Consider the following 14,907-nt stretch of genomic DNA (forward strand, 5'->3'; position numbering starts at 1 on the left):
GCAAAACCACATTTAGGTTAATCTTCATACCAACTTAGAGAAGAAGCTGCCATTTTGGTTCTTAAGTCGGGTGGACCAGGAATCAATCACTGTATATCCCAACAGGCCGAGATACTGTGGATTTATGGTAAGATGGTGAATATTGGATGGAGGAATTCTAACCAAAAAGGGGTATGATTGACTTTGTACACTCATTGCTAAGGACATTGTGTTATTAACTGACATCAAGGGAATTGTGATTAGACCTTGACTAAGGTCAGTGAAAATGATAAATCAGTTTGAGTGCAGCTGTATTCAGATAAAATTAGTGTTTGAGTACTCAGTGAACTGTAACTTTATAAAGTCAAGCTACAAAAGATGTTCAGATAAAAAGTAGAATTACTCCCTTTTGGCTTTCCTTCTTTTATTTGAGCTGTTGTTCATAGACTGAATTTTCTTATAAAACAAACATTTTAATATATAAGAAAAGAGCATCAAAACAGAAAATCTTTTCAATGTTAACACTGTGTGAAGACTTACTATTCATATATTTAATCTGTTGTCAGACTATAGGACCTATTTAAGTTTGGTTCCATGTTCTGTTTAGAGTGTGTTCCAGTATTGCTTTGGGTGTGAGGACTCTACCACATATGCACAGAGCCCTGATACAACACTAGAATTGGAAGTTCTGAAGCAGAAATACAGGTATTTTTTGTGATATTTTGCAGTTGAAAAAATAAGTAGAACCAATATTACAAACATACTTCTATTTTTAAAAGTATTTTAAAGCTGCATACTGTATCTAAAAAGTAAAATTCTGTGTCCCCAGCACAAACCAGGACAGCTTTTTGCTTGTTAAAGTAATCTGAAGTAATGGGGAAGATGGATTTTCATTTCAGAGTTTTGCAAATGGAGGTTTTCAAGGGTTATTCAGAACTCCCAAGTGATGTAATTCCAGTCAGTTTGCAAGTATACACAATCAGTTATTGACTTTCCGCTGGGTAAATCAGATTCAGATTTTTTCCCCAAAAATGGATTGGTATTGATCCTCTCTTGGACAAAGCATGTTTCCCAAAGCCTTGGAAGGAATTCTTTGTACTTTCTTGATTTACTTTCATACCTACATATCCATAAGAATGGTTTCAAAAAAGCTTACTATGAATGCACAACTAGAAAAATGTATTCTCACTCAGTCTCACTTTCCCCTGCAGTAGTTTTCCTCCATTTTTTTCCTTTCCTTTTTTTTTAAATCTACCAAATTTTTGTCTGCCTGCACAGATTCAGATTGAGTTGTTTGGGTTTTTTTGTATGAATAACTCATAAAGAGTTGAAAGATGGTGAGACTACACCCTGCAGATATAGGCAAATCATGGACAAGTCTTTCTTCAAATGCATACTACATCATTATGTTATAAAACAGACTCTTTCTTGGTTGGGATTTTTTTGCTACAGAGAAGGAAGAAAACTATAATTTTATAAAATTACTTGCAATAGAATAACTTCTGACCTTATCATTGTGGAAAGTCATTTATACTACTCTGAAAATATGGACTGAAAACTCTTACTACATTGCCAGTGTGTTTTTATCAGAGTTCAAAACAGTTCAGTTACTACTGGAGCTAGTGTCAGTGCTGAGTGTATGTATTTTTGCATTTTGGTTTGGGGCAGGGTTTTCTTTCACTTTGCATTTTAATTCTTGTGATTTTCACATATTTTAACGTGTATTACCATTTCTTGTTTAAAAAAAAAAAAAAACCAAAAAAAAACCCTAAAAACCTAACTACATCTAAAAACCCCTCACCTATTCTTCCCAAAGAACCTTTTCAGTCACACCGGATTTCATGTTGTAATTTTGTGAGTCTAGACATTCAGAAAAGTAGATTTTCAAAACGCCTCTTTGGTAGTTTTATAAAGAGAGTTTCTAGTCACATTTACCATTTCTTTCATTGTTTCCTTAGAGATAACACATACTGTGTTCTGTACATGTGATGCTAACTTAGTTTGACTACTTAATTGCATCAATTGCACTTTGGATACCACTTTGAAAAAGATCAGTGAGTGCCTCATGAGTATTTCTCATATGCTGTAAAAGTAGTTGTGAATTTCACTAAATGTTTTTGGTTGCTTTATTGCCATTGCAGCTCTGGCATTTTTCTTGCCAGACAAGGAAATAGGTCGGTAGGAAAAAGTTTTGATAGAGCAGTCAACAGCTTTATTTGAGAGTGAAGTTGCTTCTACCTTAACTATATATTAAGTTGCTTTTCACAATTACCACGGATTTGTTCTTTAATTCTATTTCCTGTAACATGGAGTTCTTCAGCTTGAATAATTAAATGTGTTCTAGATAATAGTCTTTGTTAGCAGAAGGTTTTAGTTAAGTACTGTCAGAAGAGTGAAGTACTGTCAATTTTTAGATCTGTAACTTTAATGACTTCAGTCAATGTCCTTTGAAATCAAATGACAAAACTTGATGCATATTTGTTTGTTTGTTTGCTTTTTAGGCTCAAAGATATATCAACATTGTTGGAAAAGCAACATGACCTCATTAAACTGATTATCCAAAAGATGGAGATAGTATCAGAGGCTGAGGATGAAGACAGCAATGATTTATTTCAGCACAAATTTAGGAAGAGGCAGTTAGAGCACAAGAATAGTAAATGGGATACAGTGTTAAAAGCTGTTAAAACAAATGTGCCTAACTCAAGCACAGAAAAGAACAATAGCTTCTTCTAGACTTGGCTATGATATCATGTTGTATTATCATTTTGTTCTACTTTAGGGTCACTTCTCTTATTGTCTTTGCATAATGTTAATGTGATACATCATGTATTCAAGTATAAAAAAAGGCCAGATCCAAAACCAGGATGCAGGTGCTCAAAACAGTATTTAAAGAGACTGGAGATGTCTACATCCAAAACTGTGATCCTAAAAGTGACTGGCTAATCAGGAAAGTGCCTAACTCAACAGAGGCCAGCCTTGCTGTCCTGGCAGTTCCCAAGGCTTCTGTCTAGATCTGTTCCTGGGTTTGGCCCTGGTACACTTAGGTCTATATGCAATTACATTATTTTCTGTTACGAATATTTTTAGAATTTCTAAATTTTTAGAAATTAGATTCTAGTCATTTATTATTCAGGTGTTTGGAGAGAGCCAATGGGCTTTGTGTAGCTTAAAGAAAAAGTACAAAACTAATCTGACTGCGTGCGTTGGAAGTTTTGCTGAGTAGGGACTGCAGGATCAGGCCTGAAAGGTAGGAAATGAAGGATCATGAAGTTGTAATGTAAGGAAATAACTTTCTTTTCTAGATAAGTGGAAGCAGTTCATAGCAGGATCATTTTTACTAGCATGCATCTAGCAATGATAGAATGACATGTTTAATATTAGTCATTTACAACTTGCTGTCCTTATACTGCTAATGTGATTTTGGCCTTCCTGATAACCTAAAACTGATCTTGCTACTTTAATCTGCACTTTGGTTTTAATATTCATTTTCTGAATATTCCATGCATTATGTAATATATGGTAATATATTAAATTTAATAAACATTAATTAAAATGTGTTTAAGTACCTGAATATGTTTGTTTCAAAACCAGTGCTAATAAACTAATTATGACTATGCATGGTGGTAAGGCTCTGTGGTCTGCTTTTGAATTCAGACATTTTCTTTAAGAGCTTAGTATACATTAATTCTTCTCATAAAAACCAATTATGATTTCTGTTTATTTAAAAGGTAGTCACTAGGAGGTAATTCACACTGTACAGAACTTGTTCAGTCTTCACAAGACACTGGAAGATGCACTGTAAATTAATGTGACTTGTGACTTAAAATTGCCACAGATATTCAGTAGGCAAAATTCTTTCTCACGCAACTGCTCTATTCCAGCTTTGAGACTTTAAATCCTTGCCAGGTAAAATAAAGAAAGGAGGAGGCTGCTGAAGGAGCAGCTCTGCTCCAGAGCCAAGCCTGTTGTGAAACAGTGAAACAGGAAGAGAAGATGTAAGCAGAGTCAGAGCAGAAAAAGTAAAAAAATAACTATAGTTCTGAAATTGTTGTGGCTCCTAAAGTCAGATCTATTCCTGTGAATAAACTGTTCAGGTTTTCTGCACTGCTGTGCATCTGCAGCTCCCTCTGTCAATAAAAAAATGACCAGGTTCTTAGGATAGTACTTGAAAAGTGTAATAGCAATTTTAAATTCCTGGCAGTCTGTGCCATTAACACTAGATGGCAGTGAGTGATAGCATTTTTAGGTAAGTAAATGGGACCTAAATGCAGTGTTTTGAGTGAAGAACAGTAGTATGGCTACAGCAAGAACAAAGCAGTCAGCACTTAGAGTTTTGCAGTCTAAGCCTTTCAAGCATCTTTAAACAGAACTCTGAGACCTTTATATACAGCTGCCTCTTAGCTTTTCTGAGTGTTCACAATTTGGGAAAAGTTTTCCTTTCCAATTTTATATAGAAAGACAGAAATAAGTTATTTTATAATTAGCAAATATTACAACATTGAATTATTGACTTTGCTTTCTGTGGAAATCATCAGACTAATATTTAATTGTATGTAGTAGAACTATCTAATAGAGCCTAAGTACGAGAGATGAAGAGTTTAAGGAAAAGTACAACTGGAATATAAATCATGATTAAAAATTTTTGTGGACTGAGCTGAAGATAGTGGGCTGTTTCAGCAATCTCTAGAAGCAATCCTGTTAGAAACATTATGGTTGGAAAAGACCTCTAAGTAGGGTAAAGACCATTGAGTACAGTCATTAACTCAACACTAAACCATGTCTCTAAGCGCCTTATCTACATGTTTTTTAATTATTCCATGGACAGTGATTTCATTTTCCTGGACAGCTTGTTGCAATGCTTGACCACCCTTTCAGTGAAGGAATTTTTCCTAATATCCAATGTAAACCTCTGCTGGCTCACCTTGAGCCAATTCCTCTTTCCAATTGCTTGCTGCATGGGAGAAGAGAGCAACCTCCACCTGTCTCGATGTTACATGTTAGGTACAGCTAAATGTATGTTAACCACAAGTGTTACAATAAGAATTTTTGACTTCACACTTAGGAATTGATATTCAATGGAAATGTATCCTCTGGGTGTGAATATAGAATCTGCAGACTGTGATGGGTGTGTATCTGTGTTCAATACTCACCCACTTCCCTTCAGTCTGTATGGAAGTAACACCTTTTCAGCTGGGGTACTGGCAGTTCTGTAGGGACACATAGTCACCATTTGTCTCTTTCAAGACTGTATATCAAATACTGCTGATAGTGAGGGTAAATATTCCATTTCATTTCCTGCTGCTCATCAGTGCTGTCACTGTTTTCACCTCAACATGAATGGCAGTATGGTTCAGGCACCATCTCCTCCCACCAGGTCATTCCCATAAACTCCTGTTGGGAAGACCGATTTGTGCCTCATCTGTGTGACACACAAGAGGGTCATAATTTGGGACAAGAAATGACATTTCTGTGTGAGTTGGTAGTCTGAAAGAAGATGGCAATCCTTTGCTGAAACCAAAGATCCAGTTGCCTGCCTTTCTATCATCAGACTCTTGCTGATAAGGATAAACTGGCAAAATACTTTGCCCATGTAAATTAAAATTAGCTAGAGCAATAAAATACATCCTTAGCAGAAAATCTGAAGTGCCCAGATTTGAAGTGGATTAGAGTGAGACTCTTTTCAGTATATAAGAAACAACTTGCTTCAAGCTGTCTAGTGTGCATATTGGTGTTCTCCATGATATGCTGCTGGAACAAAGACAAAGCCACTCTAAGTAAGTCTCCATCATTTTCTACTCACTTTTTTTTCTTCAAAGAAATAGCCTTGCATTCTCCTTGCTGTGTTATATAAAACCATTTTGTTTTCTGCAACACACTGAAAATGTGGCTTTGTGAAACATTTCACAACAAAATGCTGTATGAAAAATTGTGTTGTAGAGGATTGGTAGGGGAGAACATCCCCACTCCCCAAAATCAGCCGGGAATGATTTCAAACCCTTGAGGGCTAGACATACTAAGAAAAAAGAGGAATCTATATGAACAAAGTGGTGGTCCTTCTCACTGGTTAGAGTTTTTGTTTTGTATGATTAAATGCCCATAAGCAGAGCATATAGCAAGAGAAAGAAAAGATGAGAAAATATCCTTAATCTATAGAGCAGGACCCAGAGGCAGATTTTCCCTTAGGTTAATGGCCTTTTACCCTGCCCTGTAGGTGTAAGGAATCACTTAGGCTACAACACGGTATGCATCAGTTGTAACTTGTCTTACAGACTGTCTTTACGTTGTTTGTCTGACAAGGGATCTCACTGTGGGCAGGAATTTGGCACATGGTAATGAGCAGACAAAGTATAGGAGTGTAGCAAACCTCACCCTGGAGTGACAGCAGGAGAGTTTTGAGCTTTCTCTTTAAATGATGGAGAAAATACAAAGAATGACACAGGAGCTGAGAAAATCTCTGGTGCCAAAAGTAAGAGCACTGCTTTAAAGGCAGCATTTTCTGAGCAGTAAAAAGATACTGGTTGGTGCCAAAGTGGCTGGAGTCTGGCACTCCATACTGACACAGGCACTGCAAGAGAGATTTGTGTGAGCCAAGGCATGGGTTGGTCCATGAACAGGCCACTCAGGCACATCTGAACCTCTTAGGTAAAAATATTTGCATCCTTATAGAAATGCTCTGAGACAATTTCACAGCAATCACGAGAGAAGATGCTTGAATGCATCAGTGTTGTAGAGATTATCCAGCTGAAACTAGGACACAGGCAGGGGAAAATCTCAGCAATGGTAAGATTTTGTTTAGAAGGCAAGACAGGAAGTAATGAAAGTGATGAGAAGTGATGCATTTTATGTTGCTTCATAATTGGGAATCACAGCTTTAAAAACAGCAAAGTTTAAAGCTATTCATTTCAGAAATTGTTAGTACTATTGCTAGTATTTATTTATCCAGAGAGGTCTAAAAATTGACCAGCAGCAGGAAACAGGACTGTGAAAAACAGAAGGTTCAAACAGACCAGTAACTTGGAGTAAAAAATAAAGAGAAAGGAACTGGGACTAACATTGACATTAGTGTGATCACATTAAAAAGGACAGAAAGCCCCAAGGTACCACTGGCCCATCTGAGTACAACAGTGCTGCTCACAGCAATGTCAAATTCAGCTGCATTCAGCCACATGGGATCAAGGATTTAAACTTTTAAAAGCAGAAACTCAGTCAGTCCTGATGATAATCCCTGGAGCCGGCAATGTCCATGGGAATGATTCAGCAAGGCAGCATGGAAGTGATGCTGTGGGAGATAGACATAATGTACCTCAGAGGGAATTCTCATCGCCTCAGCTGACTCACTTCCTGCGGAGTCGCATTTTAACTTTTCTTGGCATATCTGCCTAGTTTGTGAGATAATTACAGTTGTGTTAAATGGTTGAAAGCAATCATGGTTCAATGCTGCCACTGGCAATGTGACTCCCAGCCCAGGTAGAGCAGTCCCTGGAGCTGTGTGGAACAGGCTGGACTCCGGCACTCCAAAGACCACCTGAGAGAGACACCTCCCCTTGCTGGATTTTAGCTGTGGTGGTGCCAAAATGCAACAAAAGGAATGGTGACAGCTTGGATCTCAGATGGCTCTAGTGAGTCTGTAGGGTGCTCTGAATGTTCTTACCTAATTTAGTTTTGAGGAGATGTAGGATTAGTGTTTCAAATCTGTATCTGGTCTAAGGTTGGGCCCTGACTATTTCTCCTTCAAGAAATCTGGCTGATAGCCTTGTGAAATGTTTTGTGGATAAGTATCGCACACAAAGGAAAAATTAAGTAGTCTGCATCATTTCAACCTCTATCCTTAACCCAAAAAACTTTGATACTTAATGGAACTGGACTGATTTAATTTCATTTTATTTAGATTTTATTCTCTTGATAGTTGAAGTCTCTTGAATATGTAAAAAACCCCAAAAAACCTCTTTCATGTTTCTTCATAAATTTGTAACACTAGCCAAAAGATTTCTCTATTCTCTTCATTCCTTCATCTGACTCAAATAAATTATATTTTGCTTTGAAAAGTTCTCTAATATTTTATAACATAAGCAAATGAGTAGTGGGAATAAAAAATACACGCTACCATTATGTCAGATAAAGCAGAGGCAGACAACCACAATCAGAAGAGTGCACATTTACTCTCCCTCCCACCCACCAGAGAAGTGAAAGGATGGAGGGGCAAAAGTGAGGCTGATACAACCACAAAAAACATTTGGACTAATGACAGAAAGTGTTTCCTGCATAAACTTCTTACAGGAATGTAAGGAAGAAATACGCATTTCTAAACACTGTAAAAGGAGCTTAGAAAGTGAAGGTGGCTGCTGAAATCCACATCTGCTGCTCCCAAGACACAACATCCGCTGTGGCCTGGAGCTGGGAAGTCTCCCATGACCTGGGAGATTATCCTAATTGTTGCTTCACAGCAGCTGAGGTGGGTCTGTGATGCCTCCTTCGCCTGAGATCAGTTGTGTGGTAGCTGTTGTCACACAGAGAGGTCAGACACAGGTGGCACAGAGGATGCCACATCTGAGTCCCTCTTCCTGGCCATGGCATACCCTGAGGTGCACAATCTCACTTTCTCCAGAAAGCACGAGCAAATGAACAGGCACTGTTAAAACAGCTGTTTCCTTAATTGTGAAATCCATAGATACGAACAGAGAGGCTAAGAAAAAACAGCATGGATTAGTGAGGGTCAGATGAGGAGGAGGAGGAGGAGCTGCAAATAAAAGCATATCTGACCCAACCAGGGGAGGCAAGCCGTTATGGCAGATCTTAAAGGAGGGGAGAAAATGTGTGGACATGTGTTGACACTGGCTCAGAGGTCACCTGGGACCTCTGGTTTTGGACAGCAAAGTTATCAGTGCTATTAAAGCTTCTTAAATTTCACTGGTGAAAGAAAGGGCAAGGCATGCTGGGGGAATTAAGGATGGAGCCAAGAGTCCACAAGGGCTGTGAGTCACAAGGGAGGTTTTTCTGTTTTCCAGAAGAGATAAAAAGCATCGTCCACTTATCTGAATAAACACAGCAATGCACCAATTATTCCTGAGGAACTCATAAAACATGTATTAATGACTCTAGAGTGAAACAATGGGATCCTAGTTCCAGCATGCATATATTCTAATGTAAAAGACTGATTTTTAATGTCTAAAATCCTAACTTAAAAAATAGCCTTTAAATAAAGACTGAATAATCGGTAAAGAACTTACTGTTGAATTTTGAGACAAAGCAATAATACCTATCTAGGACGTTTTCCTCCTAGACTTTAAGAAAAGTTAAAACCTCTAATAATACTGGCTGAAGAAAATAAAAATGAAGATCACAGAATGGCTGGTGTAGGAAGGTGCCTCTGGAGATCATCCAGCCCAACCCCCTGCTAAAACAGGTTCACCTGGAGCAGGTTGCATGCAATCTCTTCCAGACAGCTTTTGAATATCTCCAGAGAAGGAGACCCCACAACCTCTAGATAGCCTGTTCCAGTGCTCTGTCACCCTCAGAAGAAGAAAGGTTTTCCTCATACTGAGATAGAACCCTACATTTTAGTTTGGGCCTGTTGCTCCTTGTCCTGGCCCTGGGCACCACAGAAGAGTCTGGCCACTAAGATAAATATTTGTATGCATTGGTAAGATCCCCTCTCAGTCTTCTGTCTCCAGGCTAAACAGGATCAGCTCCCTCAGCCCGCGTACATAAGAGGGATGTCCCAGTCCCATAATCCTCTTTGTAACTCTCTGCTAAACCTGCTCTGGTAGTTCCTTGTCTTTCTTGTACTGGGAAGCCCAGAGCTGGACACAGTACCCCAGATGCAGCCTGAATACCACACCAATGTGATGGGAATTGAGCCCTCACCCAGCATAGGCAACCTGTTCTGAGCCCTGTTCCATGCCTTCCAGGTCCATCTGTTTACCTGTGAGCCATCAGAGTGGAATATGCAGCTGCTCTGCTGCTTTACTCAAATGGAACTGAGAGCCTTAGGGTAGTTTACTTCAGATACCCCATTTTTTATTTGTAAGAGGTGTTTTTTACAGTGAGTCTTCCCTACTTTACTGCCACTTAACATTGCCTAGGAATTTAGGAAATGCTTGAAGGTCCTTCTGATTGCTGGTTACAGTCCTGGTTCACACACTGGTACTTGCACCTTAGTTAAGGTATGGCATTCCCAGCCTGAAAAACTTTAGAAATGCTGGAGAAGTTCATGCAAACCTTCCAGCAAATTATGCCAGACTTCAGAGCATGTGTAGGATGTCTGAATACTTCCAGAGGAGAACTACCACTGACATTTTGCCCTGTGCTACACAATCCCCGACCAAGATCATTCTAATATGAAGAAGTAACAAACCTAAACTTCTGTCAAAGCATGAGTAGCGTATGTGGTCCCTTGCTGCTCAAAATGTCTCAAGCTGCTGTTCACTGCCAGTAGCTCCATGCTAGCACAGCACTTGGCTCTCAGCTTCAATCAGCAGAATCAGGTCAGCCAGTACAAGCAAGAAGTCACAGGGATGTGAAACACAATCACCAGGCACCCCCCAGACCTCCCATCTCCATTTGTGGGGTGCACTTAACAACCAGCAGCCAGGAAAACCAAACAACAGGTGCTGCAGCGTGAGTTAGATATTCCAGGACAAAAATAACCTCCCAAAGCTGTGGTGGCCATAGTGGCCACCCTAAGCAATTAGAATCTTCTAATCTTCTGTAGAAACTGAGCTTCTGACATTTGGCTTTCACTGGTTCAGTGGCCTGCACTCTTCCTGCAATGCAACCTCAGAATGTTTGTAAGAATATGGATTACTGTGGCAATATTATAAAAAATAAGAAGATATTTTTCAAGATCACTTCTATACCAGAACCAGCAAGGCAAGGCAAGGCAGGGACTGGCAAGACATGTAGCAGGTGTCACAAGTACTGTAGCATGTGTGGTCTTTCCCAAATTTAAGCCATGTGATGTTTTCTGAGAGGCTTTCAAGGTTGCAGAGCCTTGTGGATGCCCTTTCTGCAATGCCACAGCTTGCCAGCATTTGTAACACAGTTTGCAACTGTGGAAGTGGAGGGATGGTGTAGCTGCCTCAAACCCACCAGTGACTCTTCACTCCCCCGTTCATATTTTGCTGTTAGGCTAATAGCTGCACAGAAATAATGACCATGGCGGAAAGTCTCACAGATCATTGAAAACAAAGTTCCATTTTTACTTCAGAGAGCTTGAAATCAGCTTCCAGAGGTGGCTCAATGTAGGCCAAAGGAACCTGAAGAGGATTCAAGCATAGTCAATAAAATGGGTCAATTAAAGGAAAGCAAGTCCCAATGGAGAAGGAGAGAAAAATAGAAAACACTAGCCTGTTCTTCATAATTCCTAAATTAATTCAGTTGTCATTTCAGACTAAGATATGCCTTGATTTCTTTCTCTGCTATTCTGACCCAGAACAAGGCTCCAGGTAGTCCAAAGCTTCCCTTGGCCCTGCACGGAACAGTGACACCCATCACAGAGCCTTGCTGTGCTCACAGGGAACTTCATACAATAATGCTCACCCACAGAAGGCTAAAGCAGGCTCATGGAACCCAATTCACCCTTTGTGCAAGTGCAGCAGAGCTGGGTAAGCAATCAGCTGATTGTGAACTGAGCTGGTGAAAGCAGGGCTGTCCGGCCTCTTCCCACCCCTGCTGCATCAGCCCATTGCATGCTGGAGAGTCCTTGCTAATGTAGAAACTGACCCTTAATAAATTGTCCTCTCCTTTGTAAATTTATCCTGATCACACATTTGCCTTCTGGGGCTGCGCATAACCTGGCCAAATGTAAGCTGTCTTTATGTAGCCAGTTCCCCCACACAGACCAGTTTGGTGTGGCAATCTCTGGAAGTAGTTAAAACCAATTTAATTATTTCTCTGTTGCTGTGGCTGACAACCATAGCCATTTTTTATTTCCTAGCCATGACAGAATTTTCATTTGCTATTTTTTTTTCCTTTTTCCCATTAAAAAACCTATAGTCTCTTTATATAAAGATTTCACCAGATGCAATAAAAGATCCCTTTATTATAACCCACATAAGACACTACCACCAATCCTGGGATGCTCTTCTTCCTGTCTCAATATTCAGTAGAAATGTAAATTGGATATCTGACAGACAAGACAGTAGGATTAGACCCTTACTTCATTAGATCCTACTTGTGCAAAATGAAGAATTAATTCTGGGTTTCAATCAATCAGGATACATAAACTGTACAGTTTGCTTTATCAAGTGACAATTTAGCAGCCTGAAAGATGCCTCTCTGTACAGCCTGAGGAAGGTGACATTGCTCAGTTTGTACTCTCCTCCCCAGAAACATGAGTGAGGATCCAAAGACAGGGCACAAGGCCAGATCTCTGGAGTGCTGTCTTAAGCCTTTGCTGCTCCAGCCAATGTTTTAGCATGATTGTATCGGGGAAACCAGATAAAGAAAACTCTTTTGTTCTTCCTGCCAGCTCGCAGTTAACCTTTGAGCCCTTTGGATTAGCAATATAGTGAGGATGTGTGCCTTGTACATTTTTTGCTGACTTCCAAGTTGCTCTGTAATGCTTCTTTCTGGGAAAGTGAGCAGTGAGAACTGACTTAAGGGGAATTGCAGTTTGATGGATGTGGGAGGTTTACATGTTTGGAAAGAAATGCCCTAATTTTATTCTGATTACTCTTTGTATACATGCCCAGAGATGTGGCTATGGGCCCACTTAGAGTTAATGAATGAATACATTTGAGGCTCTGGGTGTTTTTAGGGCAAAATTAACCTACTCAAACACTCACTACAGAGTTGTAGCATCAAGTTTGCTAGACACACTTTTTGTAGCAAAAGCGACATGGAAAAGCTGGAGTTTTCCCTCTTCATTACCAGCTCCAAGTCCTGTCCCTGACATTCATATCAGATTCAGAGGAGAGTGTCAGCATTAGCAAACCAGCTGCCAGGAGCCATCAGTGGCTCTGCCTGGCATCATTTCCTTCTTTTCTCCTGGGCCTTTCCAGCTGCCCTCCAAGCAATGCTCACACACCACTGGACATCAGTTCTGCTCTCCCCTCTCCCCCTGCCCTGAAGGACACTGCCCCAAGGTGTGACACCCTGCCCTCTTCTGTCTTCATTAGAGAGCACAGGGAGAAATTAAAATGCTGTTATAAATCATAGTTATTAGCCAAGTGACTCATCTTACAGCACTGAGAAGGAATCTCCAATCTCATGAGTGCTGGGTGTCTCTTACAGAGAGGGCTGGGGTGTTGATGAGCCTTTATGGTATCCTTATCTTGCATTTCCAACAGCAAATCCAACCTGTGTTTCAGTCATGCTGTTTATATATCTAATCAAAGTGGGTCAGGAAACGTGGAAGACAGCACCAGCGCTGCCTGAGAAACATAATATTTGTCAGAGAGCATTAACTCAGCCTCCCTCTTTCAGGGAATGATAGATGAAGTGTGCCTGAAACTCTGTTTAGATTATGTGAAGTAATGCACTGGTGGTTACATTCATCCTAAGCAAATCATTTTCACTCACTTGAGCTGCCTTACAGAATTTTCCAATAACACTTTAAGCAGCCTTAAACAAAATGAAGTCCTCACGGGTCACTCACATGGGAGCTCCTCCTGGAGCCCAGTTGCACACAGACAGGTTCAGAGGGCTCTACACCTAAAATAGAAGGGGGTCCCAGGCTAAAACCTGCATCAGTATTGGGACCAAAGTTTTCCAGGGCTGGTATCCATGCCCACTGCACAGTGCTTAATCTGGTTCAAGCAACAGAAAGACTGACATTAAAGAAACCACAGCAGCTCTTTACGAAAGGATAAAATGACCTTCATGAAGGCTCTGAAAACTTTCTGACCTGTGCTCACCCATGTCAGGGCAGTTACCCTCTCCCTGCTGTGTGCTGTTTCTCCCCTTATTGGCATCATCTTCAGGTGATGGTGGGAGGGTATTTCCTGAGCCCTTCTGTTCAGGTCCATGCCTCCAGGTGGCTCTGCCAGTCCTCCAGCTCCATGAGCTCTTGGGAAAGGGGAGCAAGCCAATGTGGTAGTGCAGGGAGCCCATGCCAGGTCACACACCCATTCACACAGGCAGCCTCGAGACCCATTCCTGCTTCTCCACAAGAGTAAGGGAAAGGGTTGCTCTAAAACTCAGTATATCTCTTACTAAAACCCAGTCAATCTTACTAGAGATAATTATGGCTTGCTCAATTTAATAATCACAGAAATATATATTCCATTTGTACTCTGTGCCAGTTCTAAGATGAAGTGAATATACTTGCTTAAGTTTAATATTTTTTAGGGAGGAGTGCTATAATTTTCAGGGGAGGAATGCAATTATATGAAGCCTAACAATGTTTCTTCTAGCCTGCATATTTTTAAATTGTTTTGCCTTCATCTTTTTTTAAAAGGAGCCTTTGTTGATATCAGCTCCTGCTTTGATACGTGCTGTGGACCCTGTAATTAAGAGTTCTGGAGATTAACTAAAAAGTCCCATTTAAGACTTTTCAGAAAATACTTTGAACGAGAGGGGGAAACCACTTAAGTCAGCTGCTTCTGTACATGTCTTTTTGTGCTATGAAATATGACTTCAAAGGAAACCCTTCTCTTTCCATTTCAAGGTCTTTTTGTAAGGCAAGGAAGATAGGCAACCAGCACTGGAATGCTGCCGCTGGGAGATTTATTGGAAGTCTTGAAGGGCTCAGTAGACTGGGAAGGTAATTTTTGTATCCTACTGCACTCAAGACTGATTTAATTTTGTGTCAGTTCTGGAACTGCAACCAGAATATGAGCTGTGAGTTTATAAATTGCTCCTCTGAGAGCCTGACCTTGCAGGGGAGGAGAATCTAGAAGGAGTTAGAAGATAAAGAGATCTTGCACAGCCAATCAAACACATTTCACTGGGTTAGTGGACCTCTTGCTTGTGCCTCATTTCCCCCTC

General features: G+C 40.2%; 1 protein-coding gene across 1 annotated transcript in view; it reads left to right on the forward strand.

Moving 5' to 3' along the window:
- TRPA1 (transient receptor potential cation channel subfamily A member 1) overlaps window positions 1–2,905 on the forward strand; it is a 31,554-nt gene extending 28,649 nt beyond the window's left edge. The window contains exons 25-27 of the mRNA XM_041464464.1: window positions 17–127; window positions 587–684; window positions 2,481–2,905. Of these exons, the coding sequence (XP_041320398.1) occupies window positions 17–127; window positions 587–684; window positions 2,481–2,712 (441 nt within the window). The 3' untranslated portion in view covers window positions 2,713–2,905. The remainder of the gene's footprint in view (window positions 1–16; window positions 128–586; window positions 685–2,480) is intronic.
- The last annotated feature ends 12,002 nt before the right edge of the window (window positions 2,906–14,907 follow it).

Source organism: Pyrgilauda ruficollis, unplaced genomic scaffold, assembly GCF_017590135.1.
Source record: "Pyrgilauda ruficollis isolate IOZ18807 unplaced genomic scaffold, ASM1759013v1 scaffold18, whole genome shotgun sequence".
Lineage (NCBI taxonomy): Eukaryota > Metazoa > Chordata > Aves > Passeriformes > Passeridae > Pyrgilauda > Pyrgilauda ruficollis.